The 25,696-nt window shown below is 40.3% G+C and overlaps 1 protein-coding gene across 6 annotated transcripts in view; it reads left to right on the forward strand.

Moving 5' to 3' along the window:
• TNRC6C (trinucleotide repeat containing adaptor 6C) overlaps positions 1–25,696 on the forward strand; it is a 147,969-nt gene that overhangs the window by 27,278 nt on the left and 94,995 nt on the right. For all 6 annotated transcript variants that reach the window (XM_058561743.1, XM_058561742.1, XM_058561744.1 and 3 more), the window contains exons 2-3: positions 15,545–15,644; positions 16,435–16,456. In XM_058561743.1, the coding sequence (XP_058417726.1) occupies positions 15,582–15,644; positions 16,435–16,456 (85 nt within the window). In that variant the 5' untranslated portion in view covers positions 15,545–15,581. The remainder of the gene's footprint in view (positions 1–15,544; positions 15,645–16,434; positions 16,457–25,696) is intronic.

Here is a 25,696-nt window from a genome sequence, read left to right on the forward strand (position 1 = left end):
ACAGTACAACAAATTATAGAACACTTTTTTTCTTAATTAGGTAGTTCACCTAGGATCTCTGTGTAGACTTTTCTTTTTTAGGGGGGACCATATGAACCTGTTGTGTGTTTAAAAACAATAGAAAATTAAAATTTTTTCTATAATTGATATTTTTTCAAGTAGGTTTTCTTCCTCATCGTTTCTGAAATTCACTTTTTTTGTTTCACATTTTTAATGTGAAATGAACAGTCTTTTTAGTACCTGTGGGGTTTTTTGTGCACAAATATAATTGGTCACATAGTTTCTTTCTACGTTAGGTTTCTTTATAGAAGCTGTTCAGGCGAGCATTTGAGACCTTTATCAGCTTATGACTCTAGCACATACCCTTGAAACCTTTCCTGCTGTCCTCACATAGAAACCCTGCACTTCACAGATGTTTCCGAATCAGGGGACTGGGTGGATGGTGGTATCATCTCTTTATATATTTGACTTTTCCCTTGCGCAGATTGTCATAAGGCTATTTCTGCCCAAGTCTTGTGCACTCGCCTGCTATCCCAAATTAGAATCCAACTTTAAGCACAAGTTAGTTTTAATGGCTCCTGAAACTGAATATACAGTTAACAGTCCTTTTTGTTCACAGAATTGCAGAATTTTTTAATAGAAATTTACCCTGGAGGTCACCTGCAGTATGATCTCGCGTTGATAACCTTGCCAGGCGTCCGTTTCATTGCTGCAGGGACTGGCCTGCAGTATACGATGCAGGGACTCTGTCCTTTTGTTTTTTCATAATCGTGGAGAGCCTTTTCCGAATTTTCCCAAAAGTACCACAAGTTTTAGAGCATAGAAACATTATGGAGTTAAAAAAAAATACTGGGCGGGGCCGGCCCTGTGGTTTAGCAGTTAAGTGCGCGCGCTCCGCTACTGACTGCCCAGGTTCGGATCCCGGGCGCACACCAACGCACGGCCTCTCCGGCCATGCTGAGGCCGCGTCCCACATACAGCAACTAGAAGGAGGTGCAACTATGACACACAACTATCTATTGGGGCTTTGGGAGAGTAAAAGGAGGAGGATTGGCAATAGATGTTAGCTCAGAGCCGGTCGTCCTCAGCAAAAAGAGGAGGATTAGCGTGGATGTTAGCTCAGGGCTGATCTTCCTCACAAAAATGAAAATAAAAATAAAAATACTGGGCAAGTGATATTAACCAAATTCAGGCAAATAGAGTCCTTTTCCTCACCTTTCAGGTTTGATATTTCAGGTCTGTGTGTTATTAATTAAATTTAACTTGTAGTTTTATACTTTGATGTCATTTATTTGTCATTTAGGCAGATCTGTGAATTTTATTTATCTGTTGGTGTGACAGTATTAAAAAGTCTCCAGTTTATTGACAGGATTGAAATAGGCTCTAATTTAAGGGTTCTTCTATCAGCAGGGAGAGAGAAACCATACAGTAATGTGAACAGGGGAAGTTTAATATAAAGAATTGCTAACTGTAACGGGATTGAAGTGACGAGGGCTTGGCTAGTCGGAAGTAAAGAAAGCTTTAAAGAATGTAGGAATAGCAAGTATAAGGAGTAACTGCTGCCCTTAGGGCTAAGATGGGGCACCCAGTGTGATCCCCAGAGGCTGAAGAGCAGACCTCATTGGATTGGGCACAGCTGTGGCTCACAAGATGGCAGAGAAGTCACTGAGCAGGGGCTGACAGGGAAAGCTGCTAGGAAGCTGCTGGGATGGGAGATGGGCTGCAGGAGCCTGCCAGTAGCGGAACACTCTTCTCCCATCGTGTCTCTCCAGTGCCCTCTACTGAAAAAGCTTAACATCGTGCTAGCTGGCGAAGGAAAGTGTTTCAAGATCCCAGGTCTGTTTTCACAGAGTGGGCAAAGAGCTGAGTGTGGAGCTGAGAGGCAGTAAGTCAATAGCCAGCACAGTTCCGCACGCAGTAGTTGGAAGTAGACACTTTTGGGGAAAGCATGCTTATCATTGGTTACACAGTACATATTTTTTAATTTTCTAGCAAACAGTGACATCCTGATCATTATTATAACCACTCTGTAGCTTGCACACCAGGACGTGCCAGCAAGGACTACTGTATCTCAGAGATGGGTTGGAGATTTTTTTTGCTGAGGAAGACTGGCTCTGGGCTAACATCTGTGCCCATCTTCCTCCACTTTATATGGGACGCTGCCACAGCATGGCTTGCCGAGTGGTGCGTCGGTGTGCACCCGGGATCCGAACCAGTGAGCCCCAGGCCGCCTCAGCGGAGCGCACACGCTTAACCGCTTGCACCACCGGGCCGGCCCCCTCCTTTTATTTTAAGTATATTTAAAGGACACATGTTCAAGTGTCAGTATATGAATTGGCTATGAAAATGGAGCGACATTAAAAATTATAGGGTCACTTTCTGGCTTAATTTCAGGCTACTTTAAGCTCAGAAATGAAATAAAGAAAGGGTTTTCATAAAATGGTACTTATTAGTCCTATACTTATAATTGACATGTTAATATAGTAATACTAGAGCAATTTTTATAGTGGTTAAAAATGTTTACTGAACCTGATTCGTTTTGAGACATCATAATTAAGTAGTGCTGAATCCAGTTAGCACCTACTCTTACTATGTAAGCCTAAATGAAATAAATAGATTATTGGGAAACTGTATTTATCAGGATTCTTTGGTTACAAACAACAGAAAGTGACTCTGTATATTTTAAGTAGGAGAGAGATAGAGGGACTTTTGGAATGATAGGAGGTAGCTGACATCATTGAAGGAAAAGCTGAAAAGCCAGGCTCAGCACCCAGCAGAATCTAGGTAGCCGTTGCTAATGGACAGGTTTTGTAGGATGCAGTCAGTGAGATGAGTCTGTTCCAGCTGTTTGCCACTCAATTCAGGATTCACATTCCAAGGAGTGTCTTGACTGGCCTAGTAGGACCAAGCGAGGACAAGGCATTGAGGGACCAGGCCACAGAAATGACTTGTTCCTGGGCTCAAAGGACATTTGTCACAAGGACTTAGTTCTCACTCCATTTCTTAGCCTCTGTTTCTTGGCATTGGCTTCATTTTCAGGCCCTCTGTGGTTAAGAGATGGCTACAGCAGCTTCCATTCCTCTGATCTTGTTAGGTTCACATCCAGAGTCGTCCCTGAATCAAAGCATCTTGGCCCAGGGAATGCAGTGACCTTTGATTGGCCAGGCACATAATTCATCCCTGGAGCCACTGCCCTAAAAGTCCATGGTGACTTTAGTGAGAGTTTAGTGAGAGAAGGCCTGGTACTCTAGGGGAAATCGGGGTACAGTTACCAATGGGAGGAGTAAAGGAAGCCGAGTGGCAAAAATAACAGATGGAGGTAATAAGCTTTATTGTACAGAGAAAAGCCAACCAAAATGAACATCATCATTTGTTGTGTGATAAAAAGCCAGTGGAAGAAGATAACAGAATGTAGAAAAGCATTGGTGAAACAGGGAAGTGGATATACGTATGTCAGTGGTTAGATGACAAGCACCATAAAATGTTTGTTTATCAGGTGAGACTCGAGAGATACTGTTTCTTAAGAAGTCTGGGCCGGCCCCGTGGCTTACCGGTTAAGTGTGCGCGCTCCGCTGCTGGCGGCCCGGGTTCGGATCCCGGGTGTGCACCGACGCGCCGCTTCTACGGCCATGCTGAGGCTGCGTCCCACGTACAGTGACTGGAAGGATGTGCAGCTATGGCCTACAACTATCTACTGGGGCTTTGGGGGAAAAAATAAATAAATAAAATTATAAAAAAAAAAAAAAGAAGTCTGGACAGTCAGACTGCAGTAGCTGCTACTGAGAGTGCTGGCGGGTTTTGTTCTGGTTTGATGTTTTAGCCACAATAGTAACTTTTGAGAACGAAATCCTGGGGCTGAAGTCTGTATTAGCACTAAAATGAAAATAATGTCGGAGTTCCTTTGAAATACCTTGAGGCCAACTGATTTTGCCTCTCCTCAGATCTCTGTGATTCTTCTCCATCCTTCCAAAATAAAGGTCCTTGCAGGCATCTATTCCTAATCAATAATCAAATCCCATTGCTACTCTGAGTTTCTTCATTCTTTATTCCAAATCTTCCCTCTGTGCCTTATGGTATACGCTGGTCCCATGGTAAACAAGGACCTTTATCTTTAGCCGTGTACCCTCCTCCCAGGTCCCCCCTCCATTAGTTGAAATCCCACCTCTCATCAGATCAGGAATGGAGGGGGAAGGGGGGCATGAGGGAGGGATGCAACATTCTCCAGAACCCCTCCATGACCATATATAAATCGTTATTTTTTTGCTTTTGTTTTTTATTTTTCTCTTTTTTTATTCACTTTTTTTAAAGTTTACATACAGTACAGTTCACTCTCTGGTATACAGTTATGTAAGTTTTAATAGATGCATACAGTATATATGTAATATATACAAGCATATAACCACCATTACGATTAAGCTTCAGAACAACTCCATTGCCCTCCAAAAGAATTCCCTTGCACTGCCCCTTTATAGTCTATACCTTCCTCCACCCCTCAGTCACCGGTCTATTTTCTGTTCCTATAATTTTTCATTGTCCAGAGTGTCATATAAATGGAACCATACAGCACATATCCTTTTGAATCTGGCTGCTCGTATGTAGTATATGATATGTCCGAGTCTGGTTTTCTTTGAGTTTATCCTGTTTGGAGTTCACAGAGCTTTTTGAATCTGTAAATTTATATATATCACCAAATTTGGGAAGTTTTCCACCATTATTTCTTCAGATGTTTTTTTCTTTGCCAATCTGTTTCTCCTCTACTTCTGGAACTCCAGTGACATGAGTGTTGGACCTTTTGATATTATCCGATAGGTCTCTGAGGATCTGTTCATTTTTTTCCAGTCATTTTTCTCTCTGTTCTTCAGATTGAATAATTTCTGTTGCTCTATTGAGTTTACAGACTCTTTCCTCTGTCATATCCATTCTATTGTTGAGCCCATCCAGTGAAGTTTTTAATTCAGATATTTTATTTTTCAGTTCTAAAATTTCCATTTGGTTCTGTTTTTGTTTTTGTGAGGAAGATCGGCCCTGAGCTAACATCCACCAATCCTCCTCTTTTTGCTGAAGAATACTGGCCGTGGGCTAACATCTGTGCCCATCTTCCTCCACTTTATATGGGACGCCGCCACAGCATGGCTTGCCAAGCGGTGTGTCGGTGCGCGCCCAGAATCCGAACCAGCGAACCCCGGGCCACCGCAGCGGAGCGCGCGCACTTAACCGCTTGTGCCACTGGGCCCATTTGGTTCTGTTTTTATAGTTTCTCTACTGTGAACTCCTATATTCCTATTTGTTTTACGTGTATTTACCTTTATTTGCCTCCTGGAGCATAATTATAATAACTGCTTTGAAGTCTTTGTCTGATTGTCGCAACACCTGGGACATCTGGGAGTTTCTCTCTTGTCCTGACAGTTGGCCACATTTTCCTGGTTCTTTGTATGAGGAGTAATTTTGGATTTTGATCCTGGATGTTTTGAATATGTTGTGTAGACTTTGAGTCCCATTAATCTCCTCCAGAGCATGTTAATTTTGTTATTGTTTTGTTTTTGTTTTATCAGGCGGTCAATTCAGTTAGGTTCAGACTGCAAAGTCTGTCTTGCCTTCCGTGGGCAGTGGTCCCAATGTCAGTTCAATTTCCCAGATCTTTGCTACACTGCTTTGGGCCTGGCCCGCACGTGCACCACTCAGGGGTTAGTGTGAGACTTGGGGAGGAGCGGGGGGTAGTTGAAATCATAGTTCAGTTCTCAAAGACTTTGTGCTGCTGTTTTGGGTCTGTCCCATGCGTGCATGACTCAAAGGTGAGCCCAGAATTGTGAAAGTTTATACACAGAATTTGGGGGTCTCCTCCAGCTGATTCCTCTTTGGGATTCCCCCCACACTGTGCTAGCTCACAGGAGCTCCTTTCCTTAATCCTCTGTGCAGAAGGTGAGGTTCTCTTGGTTTTAGCTGTCTGTGTCACCACTGCCCCAGCACAGCTCTGTAATTGGGCCCACCTGGTCAAAATGACAATAGACAAGCTGCAAGAGGGGAAAATGAGAAACTCACCCCCATACAGGTCACCTCCCCAGTTTTGATTCCTCTCCTCAGTCCACCTGCATTTGTTTACTTTTCATTAATTGTATGTTTGTATTTGTATTGTACTTCATCCAGTTTTTTGTTGTAATCAAGGCAGAAAGAGGTTATACTCCATCTTGGCCGGCCCCAGAAGTCTTAAATCACTACTTGTGTTAGTTTTCTGTGTTGCACAACAAATTACCACAAACTTAGTGGCTCAAAGCAGTACACATTTATTGTTTCACAATTTCTGTGGGTCAGGAGGGTGGGCATGACTTAGCTGGGTCTGCTGTAAGATATAGTCAAGGCCAGGGCTGGGTTTTCATCTAGGGGTTTGATGGGGGAAGGGTGGGCTTCCAAGCTCACTCAGGCTGTTGGCTGAATTCATTTCCTTGAAGCAGTAGGATTCATGGCAGCTGTTTCTTCAAAGCCAGCACCCAAGAGGGGGCCCAAAGCCCGTCTACTGGAAAGATGGAGTCTTTTATAATGTAGTTAAGGACGTGGCATCCCATCACCTTTGCTGTATTCTGATGGTGAGAAGCAAGTCATGGGCCCCTCCCACACTCAAGGGAAGGGATTATACAAAGGTGTGAACATCAGGAGACCTGAGAGTCTCCCTCAACTACATGATCCTTTGATCCTTTCACCCTCTGCTCTAGTCATCAGAGCAGTGCCTCTGTTTTCCACCCCAAGTCCTGGTGTCATGCTGAATGACTTAATGGTTCTTATAGGCAGTCCATCCAATACTCTGGCCTACAACTTCCTGACCTCCTATGTGCTAGTGACCTTTACTTTAGAACCCAGTCCTTGTGACTCCACTACGTTATTCTGTTTGTTTCCATAGACTATCAAGTATTAAGGATAATTCAAGCCTTACCTTCACTTTCCTGTTAGATTCTATGCCTCTCGAGGTCTAAGACTTATTTTATGTCTCTTCCTTCTCCTACTGCCCACAGGGGTCTAGTGAGTATTTCCAGCACATAGCAGGTTTCAGACACTTGTTGAAAAGTTAAGAACCTTAAATATTTCTATGACAACTGCACAGGATACCACTTCCTTACACTCCCCTGTTTAATTTTGTCTGATAACACTGTACCAGCCCTTCCTAACCTAAACACTGCCAGGAGATTCTAATTGAATTAGCCAAACTTTTTAAATAGTGGCATGTAACACACATCCACGCACAAAATGAATTAGTGAGTATTTTAAAGATATGGCATTGGAGTCTAACCAGTATAATTTCAGAGTATAGGCTGTGTGGTGTCTTGTAGGTGAAACTAAGTTAGGATGAGAAATGTTTACAGTTTCTAGTAACTACGTCTTGAAGGCAAAAACAGGCCCACCCTCTTTTATTGAATCCTGTTCTTTTGCAAATATAGGGAGTAATCCACTAACAAAAGACTAGAAATTTGGAAGATTCTCTCCCCCCAATAGTTTTGCATGGGGTGATTCTATTCCCAGTCTACCAACATAATTTTACCTTTTAAATCGTTGTTTCTCTGGGAAAATGTATAGTTTAACTAGGAACACTGAGATGATACCCATAGATGCTCCACTTATGGGAAATCTCCTACCTCCCCACCTTTCCTTCTTCTGGCTGCCTCCAAAATAGGAGCATTGCTTCTTTCTCCACCCAAAGCCTCCTAATCCAGTGATGGCTAAACTATTTGAGAATAAAAGAAACATACATATTGAAAATTCAGATTATTAAAAATATTCTCTTTCTAATAAAACTCAGTATAGTAGGGCCTCATTACAGTCCCTACTTTGCCATACAAAGTATAGGTAATTTATGTCCAGTTTGTCTCTCTGGACTTGATCTGGGTCCAGAAGTTGAGCCCCATATCCGATTTTCTCCTTACCTAGTTTCCACTACTCCTGAAGCAGCAGCTGTACCACCAGTCAGAGCAATGCTATTTTCTTTAGCAGAAGCTGGGTAGGAAAGCTGGAGTTAACTTGTAGTGGTAATAAACTGGAAATGAAGTGAATGTGTATGAATAGAGAAATGATTGAATAGAATATGATAACATTCACACCATGGTATATTATGTAGCCGTTAGAAATAATAGATTAGATCTTTGAGTTGGGAGAGGGGATGAGGAGAGGGATTCCCTCCCACACACACATTGAAAGAAAAGCAGGATGCAAAAAAGTTTATATATATAACATGATCCCAGTTTTACAAAACAATGATCAAATAAAATCCTCTGTAAAACTATATAGGTATGTATGTTTCTGTATTATTACATGAGCATGGAGAAAGATGCGGAAGGATATGAACTAGATGGTTAACATGGGTTATCTGGAAGGGAAGTGGGGGAGAGTGGACTTTTGATATGGATCTGGAAGGAGGAGAAAGATGGTTAAGGGATTCCAAACAAATGAGAAACAAGAAAAGCAAAGATTATACTGGGGAAAAAAATGAGATTACATTTATACATATATAAAACCATGTGTATTTAAATCTAATTTTAAAAAGAAAAAGTTGAAACTAAAATTAAAAAATGAAATTCTCCCAACCTGGCCATCACTTTTCTTTATCCTCCTTGCAGCGTGACTTGTAAGTCCATCACACAACTTCTTCACATTAAAAAAAAAAATACTACTGGGGCCCGCCCCGTGGCTTAGCGGTTAAGTGTGCACGCTCGGCTACTGGCGGCCCAGGTTCAGATCCCGGGCGCCACCGACACACCACTTCTCCAGCCATGCTGAGGTGGTGTCCCATATACAGCAACTAGAAGGTTGTGCAACTGTGACATACAACTATTTACTGGGGCTTTGGGGAGAAAAAGGGAAAAAAAAAGGAGGAGGATTGGCAATAGATGTTAGCTCAGGGCCGGTCTTCCTCAGCAAAAAGAGGAGGATTGGCATGGATGTTAGCTCAGGGCTGATCTTCCTCTCAAAAAAAAAAAAAAAATACTACTGACTCTATGTAGTCAATACATATTGGTTTTTTCCCCTTCCAATGGGTTAAGAAGCTTTCCAAATCTAAGTTTATAATCTTCTTACTAGCCCTGAAAGGTAGATAGAAACTTAATAAATATTACTTTATCATTTCAGAAAATAAAGTTTCCCTTGAAAAGAAAATATACTTATAGAAGATATTCTCCAGTGTAAATTTCAGTTGAGATTATAGACCAGAAATTGGAACCAGAAACGTCCTGAACGATGACAGGCTTTTCTTGGGGCCCACAGAGGCGGAAGACAGTCCTGCCACCAAGGTACTTACAGCCCAGAGGACAGAAAGAAGCACACAGTGTTCATTAAAACCAGGACATATGGCCCCCTAACCATAACAGAAGGATAACGTAAGCGGGAGGGCATCGCTCAGGTAGACTTAGATGCTCATCCTTCCTGTTCTTCCTGCATTTTGTACATAGCACTGTTGTAATAGTGATCATTTGTTGGCCTCATTTATGTGAGAATCTTTGAAAGCATATGGATTCTGCCTTGTTCACTGCTATAATCCCAGAGCACTTATAATGCCATTGTTCAGAAAATATTTAAGTGAATCAGTCCCTCTTTTTGTCCCTGATGCCTACCACAGTAAACAGGATATGTTAGTTGTGTAGTTCCTGAATGATTGAATTAGTGAACATATGAGATGGTCTTAAGGTTTAGGCTCTCTAGGAAATGAACTGATGAAAATAGCTTAGAAGAAAATGGATGTTGGGAAATAGGAGATTACAGTGAAGGTAAAGAACAGGTACAATGAAATAGGAGTGAGGATAGGAGGTTATGGTTAGAACACAGAAGAGTAACATCTAAAATCTGAGCAGTGGAGTAGTTCTTGGGTTTGAAGGTCTCGTGCCTAATACTATGGGTAGAGCACCCTGGTAATCAGGGAAGAGGCTGCATGTTTTGGCACTTGAAGCTGCTCTAGCAAAATAGTCAGCTCCCTACCTGATCTCCCTCAAGCAAAGCCCATCATAAAACAAGTCCAGCCCATGCATGTAAAGCTAATTGGTTTTTCAGTGCCTCACTTTTAAGCCTGAATGGACAACCAGAGATTACCAGACAATTGAGGAAAGGTGCTCCCATCAAAGACGGTCTAAGGGAAGAAGCATCCTGAGAGGAAACAAAGATAGTGCAGGAAATTTAGAAGAACTTCAAAAAAACCCTAATTAATATCCTCAGCTAGAACAGAGATGAGTTTGCCTCCATAAAATAAGAACAGAATGTTATGGAAAAAGAGCAACCAGAGAATAAGAAAGTTATTAAAAATTTTAAATATCATGGAATAAGAAACTCAGTAGAAGGATTGGAAAACCCAGTTAAGCCAAGCACACAGAAAATTGAGAACAACAACAACAAAAAAGACAGAGTAGAAAATATAAAAGATAAATTATAGATGATCAATCCAAGAGGTTCAGTATGTTGTTTAGAAAACAGAAGACGTTTTCAAGAAAAGTCCTGAAAGAAATGTCTCTATATTGAAAGCATCAGCCAAACGTTAAGCACAAATAATAGAGAAAGACACCAAGGACGTCATCGTGGAATTTCAGAATCCTAGGGATAAAGAGAGGCACTAGAGAAAAAAAAATCACCTAAAAAGGACTGAAAATCAAGATGACATCAGACTTCTCTTGAGTAGGTACTGGCTGCTAGAATACAAGTACAGTGCCTTCAAAGGTGATTTTCAGCCTGGAATTGTATACTCATCCAGGCCATAAGTGAAACAAAAAGGTAGCCTAAAACTATTTTTAGACATGCATGGTCTCCAAAAATTACCCTTCCGTGTGCCCTTTCTTGAAAAGATACTTGAGGAAGTTTTCCAGCAAACTGAGGGCATAATTCAAAGAGGAAGACAAGGAAGTCACAGGTGCCTAGGTTAATACATTCAGATCAACATTAATGGATGGGTGGTGGTGTTTGGCTGAGTTTGCACATGTTGTTCCTTCTGCTTAGTCCGTTAGTTTCTCCTTTCTGCTGTACCAGTCTGGGTTGATAGAAATGACACAGTGATGCAGACAGAAGTTTACTGTAAAGAATAATTAAACTATGATGAAAGAGTGACTATAGGCTCCAAAAAGATATGCAGTTGCCCCACAAGCGCATGAAAAGATGCTCAACATCGTTAATCACTAGGGAAATGCAAATTAAAACCACAGTGAGGTACTTAAGAGTTGTCAAATTAATAGAAACAGAAAGTAGAATGGTGATTGCCAGGGGCTGGGGAGAGCGGGTAACAGGGAGTTGTTTACCCGGAGCAGAGCTTCAGTTTTGCAAGATGAAGAGTTCTGGAGATTGGTTGTACGACAGTGTGAATGTAACCTTCCTGTGAACTGTACATGTAAAAATGGTTAAGATGGTAAATCTTATGTATATTTTACCACAACTAAAATTTTTTTTAAATAAAATAACTAGGGGATATTAGAAAACTCTAGCAGACCGTGCTTCCAGCCCAGAGTGAGCTGGACTGAAGGCTCTGGAAGGAGATTTGGGAATACATGGGAGAGAGGGCTCATGATTTAGACTAGGGGAGGTGGGGGATGTAAAAAATAAAAAACAGAATTTTTGTAGGAAAACAGAGCAAGAGGGAAAGAAAAACAATTAGGACTTTAGGAAAACCAGTTACACAAAATAAAATGTAATCACAGTATACTACTTAGCTCTGCAGCAAATATTTATATATTTTTTGTAAAGCAAATGCCATTTATAAGTTTAACTAAAAGCAGTGATGGGATGGAAGATAGGGGTACTGTAAGAACCAAATTCATATCCATCTTTACAGGAATTAAATTGTTAATATCTCAAATTGATGTCAGGAAATAGAAATCCAAGCCTATTATTTAGAGATGTGGAGGAACTTCTCCTCCACGTATATATTGAAGTATATAATTAAGTGAAAAAAGAATGCTGCAGAAGAGAGTGAATAGTATGCTTCCATTTGTTATTTTTTTAAAAAAAGATAAGTGTATAGTCATATATAGAGAGAATGTTCTTAAAGATAGCCAAGAAACTTAACATGTTACCTCCAAGGTGAAGGGCCTATGGGCACTGGAAAAAGAGTCACCTTACCTTTTGTTATCTTTTGTTCTTGTTTATGTTTTTTTCATAAGTATTACTTTATAAAGTAAAAATATGAGTCAATGTTGATTCTTTTTTTTCCTGAGGAAGGTTCACCCTGAACTCACATCTGTTGCCAATCTTCCTCTTTGTGTATGTGAGCTGCTGCCACAGCATGGCCACTGACAGATGAGTGGTGTAGGTCCGCGCCCAGGAACCAAACCTGGGCCGCCGAAGTGGAACACACCAAACTTGACCACTGCGCCACCGGGGCTGGCCCTCAATGTTGATTTTTAAAAATTATTCTTGAAAAATGGCATAAATTGTACATTGAGAGTTAGAGGTAGAAGAAATTACTATTAGTTATGGAAAAATTAGATAAAACTTTATTAAAGAGCATACATGTGAATTGTGCTTTGTCATATAAACATGATCGGACAGGAAAGTATAAGATATCTCATGGCTATATGGGCTCTTTATTTACTACATTTTATTTTACTATTACAGTAAAACCTTAACTGTACTGCTGGAGGAATAGCTTGCTCTAAGTAATTTAATTTTCAGAGTAATAGAATTAAGCAAAAATCATTTTTATTCCATCTTCTATTGAGTACCTTTTAAAAATGTAGCTATACTTGCTGACTTTGTTAAGTTTAATATCTGAAGACAATTTAAGGCTTCATTGTGCTGTAGATTAAGAAAGTTTAACAGTAGAGGTGCACCCACTGCCTTCCTGGTTTTATTTGTTCCCTTTTGCCCAGGATGTGTGAAGGTAGCACAGTGATTATGGCACCCGCCCGTCACCCACAGGGCTTGCCTGCACCTTGTCAGAATCTTTAAATGCAGATTTCCCAGTGTCTATACACCTTTTAACATGAAGATATTCCTGGAAAGCATCATCTAAGATAATGAATAATAACCATTTCCCAAACTTGATAAATGTACTGACCTTCTTTAAAAGCAGTGTTCTCAACCTTGGCTGAACGTTGGAGTCATCCGGAAGCTTTAAAAACTGCTGACGTCTGAGTTCCCAGAGATTTCACTGAAAATGGTTGCAGCCTTGGCATTGGAAGTTTTTAAAACTTCCCAGGTAATTCTGATGAGCAGCTGAGACTGAGAACTACTGTTTTAAAGAAAGAATATTCTCTACATATCCCCCTATACCATGTTGATTTAAATTATTTTTATGATAGCCTTTAAATATGTACAAACTGACACTAGGGTGGAATTCCTTTTGCATGTAGTTGTATGTAAAACGCATTTACAAATTAAAAACAAACTCCAAAATTACTAAATTCAAAAACAACATTAATGGATGGATGATGATGTTTTGCTGAGGCTTTTGTGCCTGTTGTTCCTTCTGCTTAGTCTGTTAAATCCTCCTTCTCACCTGTATCAATCTAGGCCCAGTCAGGAGACAGAAACCACATGGTGATGTAAACAGGGAAGGTTTATTACAAAGATTAATTAAACTGTGATAGAAGAGGAACTATAGAAAACTGTGTGGTACCTAGGCTGAGTGAGAGTACCCGAAGAAGGACTGATTGGAAGAGGACCCTGCCTCCCCAAAGCTGGGGTTCAGACTCCCTGAAGAAGGTGTCATTGCAGCTCCCTGGTTTGCCCTGGTCAGCTGGTCTCCAGTTGCTGGGCAGCAGGAAGACTCCTCCAGAGCACGGCCCAGCCCAGGAAAGCCACAGCCACTAGCCAGTTACGTGGGCATACAGGAAGTGGAGCTCTGGTGGCAGCCCTCCTGGTGGCAAGCTGCAGCTTATGACCCGGCATGCAAGTGTGCAGAGGAAGTGGGGGTATCAGTGCAGCAGGCATGAGCACACTGTGTCCCAGTCGAGAGGACCATGTCATTGGGAGAACCATGAGAGACTAGTGTGAAGGTGGGGCAAGAGGCAGGAGGCCTGTGTCGTGTTAAAAGGGTTGTGTTGTTCACAGTGTCTGTGTTGAAAGGGTCATGGGAAGGTGACACTAGACCATGCCAGAGCCGCAGTGTTGCTGAGGGACTGCCCTTTCTGGGCCTGTGACTGAGGTCCTCACTGATGTCCTCAGAGCCACATGCTGACCTCAACTCAAGCAGCCAGAAACAGTGGGAGAGCCCCTTTCTCCTGCAGTGTCCCTCTAGGGCCCTTTACTGAGACAGCTCTGCATTGTGCTCACTGGAAAGGAGAAATGCTTCAAGGAACTCTGTCCATTACTGCAGAGCATGTATTGAAGGTTGAATTTGGAGCTGACAGGCAATAAATTGATAACTGACACACCACCCCATGCCAGCCAAACACTTTTGCAACAGTTAAGCCCTGGCTCATAGGCTGCGACTCTTCCAAACGGAGGTGCTCTATGCTGTGTTCCGGTATATCCTTATAGTAGCACACCACACTGTGTAGGAATCTTTGTTTAAAAAACAATTGGTTTAGGACCTGCCCGGTGGCATAAAGATTAAGTTCACACGTTCTGCTTCGGCAGCCTAGGGTTCGCTGGTTTGGATCCTGGGCACGGACTTACTCATCACCACTCATCAAGCCATGCTGAGGCAGTGTCCCACATAGAAGAACTATAGCTCGACAACTGTGATACACAACTATGTACTGGGGCTTTGGGGAAAAAAGAGAAAAAGAGGAAGATTGGCAACAGATGTTAGAGCATGGCCAATCTTCCTCGAAAAAAAAAAAATTTGGTTTGTCAAACAAACATGTAATTATAGTGTGCATAAGAATCACCTCCAAAGATTCTGATATGGTTGGGCATGAGTGGAAGCCAGGAATCTACATTTTTAATAGGTACCCCCATTGATTCTGGTGATGGTGGTCCCTAAGACAACATTGAGAAGTGCTGGCCTGGGGCTGGACTGAGGGAACTGTCTCACTCCGTTTTGTATTCTTATCTCCTAATACACTGCCTGATAGAAGGTTGGTGGTCAGTGCATGTGGGCCGAACCAAAGACCAACTGAACCACTAAAGGAGTCAGGGCAGCTTGCTGTGGTGCTGGATAAACGTAGCCATTTCCATGTAGCAAATGTCCATTTCTAACACCTCTGCTCAAAACTGTGCTTGTACCATATGTGAAACTCAGACTTAAAACTTTCTGCAGCTAATGCTTTTTCATTTTTTGATTTAAAATGGACATTATACTGGGCTGGCCCCGTGGCTTAGTGGTTAAATGCGTGCGCTCCACTACTAGCGGCCCAGGTTCGGATCCCAGGCACACACCGACGCACTGTTTGTCCGGCCTTGTTGAGGCGGCGTCCCACATACAGCAACTAGAAGGATGTGCAACTATGACATACAACTATCTACTGGGGCTTTGGGGAGAAAAAGGGAAAAAAAAATGGAGGGGGGGTTGGCAATAGATGGTAGCTCAGAGCCAGTCTTCCTCAGCAAAAAGAGGAGGATTGGCATGGATGTTAGCTCAGGGCTGATCTTCCTCACAAAAAAAAAAAAAGGACATTATACTAATACTAGTTTTCTTTATATTTAATAGGGAGAAAGAACAAGAAACACAAAAAGAGGAGCGTTTGATGGAAGAAAAGAAAAAGAAAAAGCAGGAAGAAAAGAAAAAGAAGGAAGGTGCTCAGAAAAAGGTTTGGCTAGAGTTACTACATCATTGTCTTTATAATCATGATGTGTCTCATTTGCATCATCATAGCCATTACATGACAAAGTTGCATTATATTACTTTTAAAAATCGATATGCTAAATCTATAATTAGCGAAAAATAGATATTGTGCTAGTGAAATAAATATAGGGTGACAGCCACAAGATGTCTTTCTTAAGGAACTAGAATATTAGAGCTGTGTTTTAAAGAAGTTTGATTTTAGTTGGTGGTGGTAGAGAATGTCCATGCTACTCTACTTAAAATGAACTGTTCAGAACAGCCGTGTCTAAGAAATGAGGAAAGGGCCATTTAACTGATTTTATTAGAAAAGCTAGAAATAATTTTTGCAGCTTTGGCAAATGTTCTTTTACAAATGTAATCCTATCAGTAAATACAAAAATTTAAAGTCATACCATAAGTCTTATAGTGGTGCTTGGATTTTATGGCATTTAACATACCAAGTTATGCTATTTGTTTTTGTTCTTGTCTAGTTTAATATATCTTGTAGTTTAAACTGTAATACCTTTTAAACTATATTAAGATATAGAGCTCAAATGAGCTTCCAGATAGATTGTTTTGCCTTTAGATCAATATTGGCATATAATCAATAGCATGTAGACAGTTATACATTTTTCCCAGTAATAAATGTTAATAAATTAACTGGGCAAAAACTTGTTTTTAAAATTTCCAATATTAAAAGTCTGCTTATAAACTTTCATAGATGTGTACATTCAACACATTGTTATTCCTAAAGAGTTTCTGATTTTTTTTTTCAGGCTGCTGATCAAAAAACCAAAGGTAAGTTTATTTTATTGGGGGGGAGTACATTTTATGGCAGTACCAAACTTTTTATGATAAAGATGACTTTTTTGTAATGAATGGTTAAAAACAAAGATTCTAACCCTGCCTTTGAATTTACTTTTTATTATTCAGTGTGAAATTCTTCATTTATCATTGGTTTTACGTCTGAATCTCACTAGCATTTGCTTAATCTAAAATGCCTAAAGAATGTTATATTAGCTTTCTAAACAATACTTTATAATTTTCCTTTGGTTTGATTTCCGCCAAACAAGGATTAAACTCATAAAGTTGATCCAATTTGAATAAGAAGAACCAAAGGATACTGAATTTTTTTTGAAGTTTCCAATTTGTCTTTGCCAACTATTTATAATAAAAAGAGGCATATTCTTTCTGTATTCCCTCTTTGATATGTAAGACATTTCTTTATTCTCCAAGTCCAAAATTTGCTTATTATTGGCTTAATGATTGTTGGTGGAAACATATAGTTCTCACAGTAACTTAGGCATCCCTGTGATTTACTGGAGAATGAGAAAAACGGAAGCGACACTCCGAGCCTTTCCATTTTATATTTGCTGTGGTTGGGGACTATTCGCTGGTGAAGAGCACACACCAGGAGTCACATACACCAGCTCTGTTTGATTTGGGGCAGGTTACTTCACTTCTTTAAGCTTCAGCTATCTCATATTTAAAATGAGAAAGAGAATGAACGAATGGTCTGTGCCTTATAAGCTATTGTAAAGACTAAATGAGATCGTGCATGAAAAGGGCTCAGTGCCTTGGTGCTCAGTACAGATTGGCTGTAATTAATTGTTATAATTATTTATTTCTGTTGGACCATCACTTATCCACAAATTGTACATGCAGACATGTGTACTATAAAGACTTTCGTGAGAATGCTGTCTCAGGCAGCGCCACAACTAATACTCTTATTTGACATTTTATAGTTTTCAAAGTAAAGTTTATGTGTATTATCTCATTGAACTTGATGACTGAGTAGGGCGGGTGTTAGTTTACAGTGGAGAAACTGAAGCTGATAGTGGGAGTTAAATGACCTGCTCTTGGTCCAGCCATTAGTGGTAAGGATAGGACTTGAGGGAGCCCGGGCTTCTGACCCAGTGCAGTAGGCCTCAGAGCTCCTACACCAGAGTCACATTAAGAGATGAATTTTATATAAAATGAATATTAAAAGGCAGCATAGTTTTCAAAGAGGACATTTCTTCCTCTTACACTCGCAGAAGCAGTGTGAATTTACATAATACTTTTTCAGAAGGATTCAAAGAGTTGTGGTACATAGTTGTATTTGAATTTATGATCTTAAATAGGAAACAATGGTTCCTTACAATTGTCATTTAAAAGTACAGAGTTATTGTTCTGACTCATCCATTTCCTTTTTTATTTAACATTTTGAGAAGTTTTGCAACCTGATTTAATACCAGCTATATTCTGTTGTCATTGTCATTGTAATTGTTTTCAAATAGTAACAAATTGCTTATGATTGTATAGTGATCATGAATTACATTGTCCTGCCACCTTACACAGAGTTATTATTTTCTGTTACCCTTCTGATGAGTATTTTCATTGCTGTCTCCCACCTTTCCTGGGTTTTTATCTTTTCCTTTTATCCTCTCTAATCATACCTTTGGGTATGATTTGTCAGTAACTGTACTAACTATAACTAGCCTTAGAACAGATCATAATAATGGTTATTAATGTCTTTCTAAACAAAAAAAAAATGCTTTTTGAATTATAATCTAACAGTGCTGCTAGGTAATTCATTAGTGAATATTAGCAGCATCGAGGTTTAAATTTCTCTCAGACTCTCTATTATTACTGGTTCAAATCAAAATTAACTGCCTGCAAGACAGTGGTTCTGAATTTCTGGCTGGACACGTGTGTTAAATAGCACAGGCTGGACTGAACATATGAGATATATTGTAGGACTAGTATTAGTGTTCACACATAACACAGATTTACTTTTTGAACCTTCTCTATTTTAATGTATGTTCCCTCCTCTGTTCTGTGTAGCTAGAAGGGCAGGGGCTCCGTTTGCCTTGCTTACTCTCACGTCCCCAGCTCCTGGCCCTGTGTGCCGAGTCAGGAGGCCTGAGTCATTGCTCTCACTCAGAGACTGCTTTCATGCCAGACCCTGTACTCGGCCTTTACATTTTTTACTTCTCGTTGTTGGTGCCGTTGTCTCCAGTGTACACACAAGTAAACTGAAGCTATGAAAGTTTGCTGAATGCCCCCAAGACTACATAGCTAGTGAATAACAGGACTGATGTCTGCTATTCACCAGAATCTTCCTGAACTTAAAGCATCCAGGAAAGACACACAGTAGACATTTGTTAAGCATTTATTGTGTCTCAGTACCTACCGTGCTTCAAAATATCCTGTGTCAGGAAAGGGATGCTCAGAGAGGTATGGTAACTTAGACAAGGTCACAGAGCTAGTGAGTGGCAAAGCTTGGTTCAATCCTGCCTCTGACTCCAGAGCCAGGTCATGCTTCCTGGCCGATGTGACAGCTGCTCCAGAATCAACAGGAGCTAGAGAACCCTGCTTTCTAGGAAAGAGTTTAACAATTTGAGTGAGTCAAGAATTGAATACTCTCATGAGAGAGGCTACAATCATAAATTAGATTATATAATATACTGAATCAATTAACATAGTAGAAAGAAGTTTGAATTGATTTTATTTTGGTAATTAGCTCAAACTAGACCCAATCAATTAGTAATTTCCTTGCTCTGCAATATTACACACTGCTCACTAGTAGTAGTATTAGTAAAAATGCCTCCATTATTTAGCGTTATATTTGACTTAATCTTCTCAGTAACTGAAACTTGACCTCTTTAAATTTTGATTTATTTTAAACATTTTCAGAGAACTCTTTAGAATATACTATATACACACACATATATTATACCTTTCTGCTTTCTCCTAGAGAATAGCCTAATCCATTCGTGATAGATCAGTCTTCATTATATCAATTATGCTTAAAAATTTTTTATAGCTGGCTATAACCATTGAACTTGAACTATGAATCTTCATTTAAGAGACTAATACAGAACTGAATCTCAGTAGAAATTTGTCTTTTTTGATGATCTTACTCTAATATATGGCATGCTTCTCTCCCCCACCCAATCTGAAAACTGGGTTTCTAGAAGGCTGCTTTACAAAATTACAAATAAAATAAAATTTTGTCTCTGACAGTTTTTTCAAATCCTGGCTTGTGATTTCTTTGTTGAGGTCATTTTCTTCTTGTTTTAAGATTCAGGCCAAGTGAGTAAGTTTGTTTGAAACGCTGTGCTGCCAACATTTATACCCAGCATCCTGCCCTGATCTCATCTGGGAGCCATGTTTTCTCTGCAACCAGGAGACACCCTCTAGTTCATCTCTAGAGGTTTTCATTCAAATAGTTAATTCACTCTTGCCGTTCACCAGTTTTCTCCTCCCATCCCCTGAGTGTGCAGGTCCTACAGTGGGATTGATGCTCTGTGTCCTCACTGAGGATGTGCATATGCCTGGAATCCTTCTCCTTCACTGCCGTCTAGTCTTGGGTAGTTGTATCACAGTCACCTTTTCTTTATTTTTCCTCCTGTGATGAAAAAATATAAGTAATATATTCTCATTGAAAATAATTTGAACATTGTCTAAAGAAAAGTTAAAGTTCACGTGAAATCCCTCCATCCTGAGATTGAGATATTTACCAGTAAGCATTTTGTTGGCCATCCTTGAGTACATCTCTTTATGGGTGTTTATACATAAATATATATTTTATATCACCTCTCTGCTGCTTCCCCCAGTGAGTAGTCTCCCATCCCCTGCCCCTCAAGGAGCTGCATTAAGCAATTTGAAAACCCCTCTGTGAGCCTATTTTCAAACAGAGTAGTCTTTGTAAATTCTGCTAAACATTGTCTTTGCCTTGGTGACAAGGAAAGAGCCAGCTCAACACAGTTACCTGTGATGCCTTAGAGAGGCCCTGTATGCTCTCATAGTGGGGGAGGGGAGCAAACACGATCCTGTTGTGGAATACCATTCCTTGTGTGTCGGCTCCCTGCCATGCTGTAACTGGTGTCTGAGTGCCAGACACTTGACAATGGGTTCTGCTTCGGTAATCAGTAATCTCTGTTCTTTATTTTGGGCACTGCCCTTAATTTGGGCACAGATAATAATAGCTTTCTATGTGATGTGATGGCTTCATGAACCTAAATTCTCCATATTGTCTTCTGGGTTTTTTCATGGATTTAATGGGTTTTTTAAGGATGAACTATAATAATACTCATTAATGTGAAGTGAATTTAATTCACTGGTTTTAGCCAGATTTTCTAGAGTTCATAAAATAGAAAGATAAGTTTTCGTACAAAAAGCTCAAAGTTAATTATATCACGTATGAAAGCGAATATCTTGATGACCCAGTATGGCTCAAACTCCATATGATTAATGATTTATGGTTTTGAATGATATACCTTTATAAATTCATACATTTTAATTAATCTCCTAATCTTGTTTGAAAGGACTATAAGTTTTGCAATCAGGTATTCAACTTTGCCATGCATTAAGTTTGTAATTGTTAATTTTAAGAAAACCTTTATGTCCTTTTGTTAATGTAAATAAATTGAAACCATATTCTTCCAGTAGCCTTATGTTGAGTGATAAGCGTTTTGGGATCACAAATTATATGCACTGTGCTGTACTGCCATTAAGGCTCATTCTAAACATATATTTACAAAGCTTTTTCTCAATATGGGTGAGAAGTAGTGAGAATTGAGTTTGAAAGTGCGCCCTCTCCATGTCAGAATCAGATAGAGATGAAACAGACAAAATGAGAACCGCGCAGTTCGCACTTCTCCAGTTCGGTGGCCCTCTGTTTCGCTGGGGCAATTGATGGCTGTTTGCTCAGCCTCTCAGGGGTCTCAACACAGTATCAGCAGTTAGTCTTTATAAAGCATCAGATCTGTGTTTACCTGAGTTACACTGTCTAATAAAATTGGCCAGATTCCTTGAGTTTACATGTATTCATGTTCGTTTCCACATAACCAAAGCAAATATTATTTTGAGTGTATGAGTTACTCTTAAAAGCAGTAGCTAAAAGTCTAGTCAGTATGCTCAGCACAATGTATTTTATTTGCCTGTCTACAAAATTAATAAAATATTAGAGCTTGAAGTGTCCTTAGAGATTATCCAATTCCTATGTTGGATAGGAAATGAGATTCAAAGAGGTTAAGTGATTTGTACAAGTTTTGACAGCTAGTTTGGCAGAACTAGATCTAGAACTCTTATCTTCTGGTTGTCAATTATGTATTTTTTCTGCTATCGTATGAAGGAGACATAGATATTATATATCTGTTTTGAGTATAACCAGTCATTTTAGGAAGTAACTTAGGATCTTTTCAAATAAGGCTGAAAGAAATTCCTAAGATTACATGAGGGATCTTTATGGGATGGTATCTTACAGGATTTTAAATATTAAATATGTCTTTCTTTACCATGTTGCTCTATATTTAAAGTAATTACTTAATTTTACTGTTAAATCCCTAGGGGAAGGAAGATATAATAAATGCAGTAATATTTTTTTCCATGGGAACAAAATAAAGAGTATTAAGATGTGGTATTTTTTCCCCTAGTATGTAGGCAATTTAAAAGGATGAAAATGTATTGGGGAAAAAAACAAACTAAGCAGGTACATATATAGAGAGAGAAGTTCTTGATCACATTTTAGAAGAAAGGAAGTAAACCCACTGATAACAGGGCAGCAGGGCACTGCTTCTTGGTCACAAGCCCCTTTCACAGCATCTTCTTGAGGGCCCTCACAATAAGGCTCAGATAAAGAGAAGAAAGTCCACGTCTCTAGTTCATATAACTTTTCACTAAAACATTAAACATAAAAGCAGTTTCCAAGTTTAGAGAAAGTTACAGTTTATAGCTCTAAAGGAAGCTTTCTGAGAAATAATTTGTTTACCTAGATTGCTTTCTTTTCTTTGTTTTATTTAACAGCTTTATTGAGTTATAATTGACATGCAGTAAACTGCACGTATTTAAAAAGAACAATTTAGTAAGTTTTGGCGTGTGCACAGCTGTGAAACCATCCCCACAATCAAGGTGACATCCATCATCCACGAAAGTTTCCTGGGGCGCCTTTCAACCCATCTCTCCTGCCCCGCCCACCCCCGGTGCTCTGTAGGCAGACACTTTCTGTCACTACAGAAGTATTTCTTTTCTAGACTATTATATAAACGGAATCACAGAGTATGCACTCTTCTTTCACTCAGCATAACACTTTTTTTGTGTGTGAGGAAGATCAGCCCTGAGCTAACATCCATGCTAATCCTCCTCTTTTTGCTGAGGAATACGGGCCGTGAGCTAACATCTATTGCCAATCTTCCTCCTTTTTTTCTCCCCCCCAAAGCCCCGGTAGATAGTTGTATGTCATAGTTGCACATCCTTCTAGTTGCTGTATGTGGGACGCGGCCTCAGCGTGGCCGGAGAAGCAGTGCATCGGTGCGCGCCCGGGATCTGAACCCGGCCCGCCAGCAGCGGAGCGCACTCACTTAACCACTAAGCCACGGGGCCGGCCCAACATAACACTTTTGACATTCATTCCTGTTGTTGCGTGTGTCTGTAGTTCATTCCTTTTATTGCAGAGCAGTGTTTCATTGTTTGGATTTATCACAATATGCTTACCCATTCATCTGTTCATGGACATCTGAGTTTTTAGCTATCGTGAATAAAGCTTCTGTGAACATTCATATACAAGTCTCTATATGGATATATACTTTCATTTTCCTTTGGTAAATATGTGGGAGTAGAGTGACTAAATCCTAGGATAGATGTATGTTTAACTTTTCAAGGAACTGCAAAACTTTTCTAAAGTGGTGTACCATTTCACAGTTCTACATCTGCACCAACACTCGGAAAGTCAGTCTTTATCATTTTAGCCATTCTAATAGGTGTGTGATGGTATCTCATTGTGGTTTTGATTTGTGTTTCCCTAGTGGCTACTGATGTTGAACATTATTTTCATGTGTTTTTTTGCCAACTTTGTATCTTCTTTGGTGAATGTCTGTTCAAATATTTTGTGACTTTTTATTGAGTTATCTCCTTTCTTATTGCAGATTGGTTTCTAATATTAAATTGGCCTCTAGAGTAGGGCAGAAAGTCTCATCACTACAGCTTAGTTTTCTGCATGCCTCAGTCATTTCCCTTTCTTTCTATGTGTGCAGTTATTTGTAATATAGTAATTTCAGAAAATACTCACTTTTGGGGCCGGCCCTGTGGCTTAGCGGTTGGGTGCGTGCGCTCCGCTACTGTTGGCCCGGGTTTGGATCCCAGGCGCGCATCGACACACCACTTCTCCGGCCATGCTGAGGCCGCGTCCCACATACAGCAACTGGAAGGATGTGCGGCTATGACATGCAACTATCTACTGGGGCTTTGGGGGCAAAAAAGGAGGAGGATTGGCAACAGATGTTAGCTCAGAGCCAGTCTTCCTCAGGAAAAAAAAAAGAAAATACTTTCAGTTGTGATCACATTTTATCTAGCTTTTAGCACACCTACTAAACATTGCATTAAGAAATGAGCTAAATATTAGTCACATTTTTCTACCTAGAGTTGTCAAGGTAATTCATTAATTAATAAACAATTAATAAATACCTGCCAGACAGTAGAGATAAGTTCCCTGTTCTCAAAGAAGTATATTAATAGGAAGAGTTAGGTATATAAGCAAATGGATATATAAGCAGATGAATGCAATAAAATGTTGTGGATGTTGTGATTTATCCTACATCTTCTACCTGAAAGGATTTCAGTTACATTCATTTGATCACCTTTTCATCTGATATTTATATCTTTATAGGAAAAGATAACCTGTTTTTAAAAATAAGTGAGAAAAGTGGGGGAAAGGAAAATACTGATTAAGAATGAGAGAGGCTGGCCCAGTGGCTCAAGCAGTTAAGTGCACGCGCTCTGCTTTGGCGGCCCGGGGTTCACCGGTTCGGATCCCAGGCACGCACTGATGCACCGCTTGTCATGCCACGCTGTGGCAGCGCCCCATATAAAGTAGGGGAAGATGGGCACAGATGTTAGCTCAGGGCCAATCTTCCTCAGCAAAAAAAAAAATCAGCGTCGGACCTTACCTCAGGGCTGATCTTACACACACAAAAAAGAATGTGATAAATGCATTCTACAGCTAGGCACTCTTCCAGTTGTCCCCTAAGGTAGCTGTGAAAACAAGGACAAGGAGAGATGCCTTATCCCAATCATCCAAGACCCGTCCATCAGGCCATTAGAACTGAGCACTCTTAACGATCTATCCTACCAAAAAAGAAGTTGAGGGGCCGGCCTGGTGGCATAGCAGTTAAGTGTATGCACTCTGCTTGGGGAACCCGGGGTTCGAGGGTTCGGATCCCGGCTACGCACCAATGTACCGCTTGTCAGGCCATGCTGTGGCGGTGTCCCGTATAAAGTAGAGGAAGATGGGCACAGATGTTAGCCCAGGGCCAATCTTCCTCAGCAAAAAGAGAAGGATTGGCATCGGGTGTTAGCTCAGGGCTGATATTGCTTACAAAAAAAAAAAATTTAAAAAAAAAAAAGGAGTTGAAACTAGAAAGGTGGAGGGCAAGGTGGCTAGCTTATATATCAAGTCCGTCTAAAGGACGTTAGATTTAATCTTTTAGACCAGAGGGCCCCATTTGGAGAGTTTTAAGTGGGAGAGTGGATCATGAGATTTATATTTTAGAAAGATCACTGAACATGCCAGGTTGAAGATGAATTAAACAGTTGGAGAGAGGACTAAAGGCAGCGGGTATAGTTCGACCACTGCACGGCTCAGACTCCAGGTGACTAAACTGAGTGGTGAGGGTGGAGAGGAACAGGTCATGTTTATAGATAGAATAGGCAGAACTTAGAGACTAGTGGGGCTAACCATTTGATCCAACAGATATTGAACACCTACCATTTCCCTGGCGCTATGCTGTTTGCTATGGGGAGAAAAAGATTAAAAAAATAGATATGCTTCCCACTGTCATGGAGCTTGGAGTCTAATGGGGAATGGACATAAACATCAATCACAGTGCTGTATGTGTCGTTAACTAACTGAGATGGTTACTCTGAAGGAAAGGAACATCGTTTAATGAGAGCATAGAACAAAGGAACCTGAATGAGGCTGGATTAGGGAAGGCATCCCGAGTGATGCTTGAATTGAGATTTGAAGGATGAAGAGAACATAACTAGGCCCAGGAAAGT

Source organism: Diceros bicornis, chromosome 18 (assembly GCF_020826845.1).
Source record: "Diceros bicornis minor isolate mBicDic1 chromosome 18, mDicBic1.mat.cur, whole genome shotgun sequence".
NCBI lineage: Eukaryota > Metazoa > Chordata > Mammalia > Perissodactyla > Rhinocerotidae > Diceros > Diceros bicornis.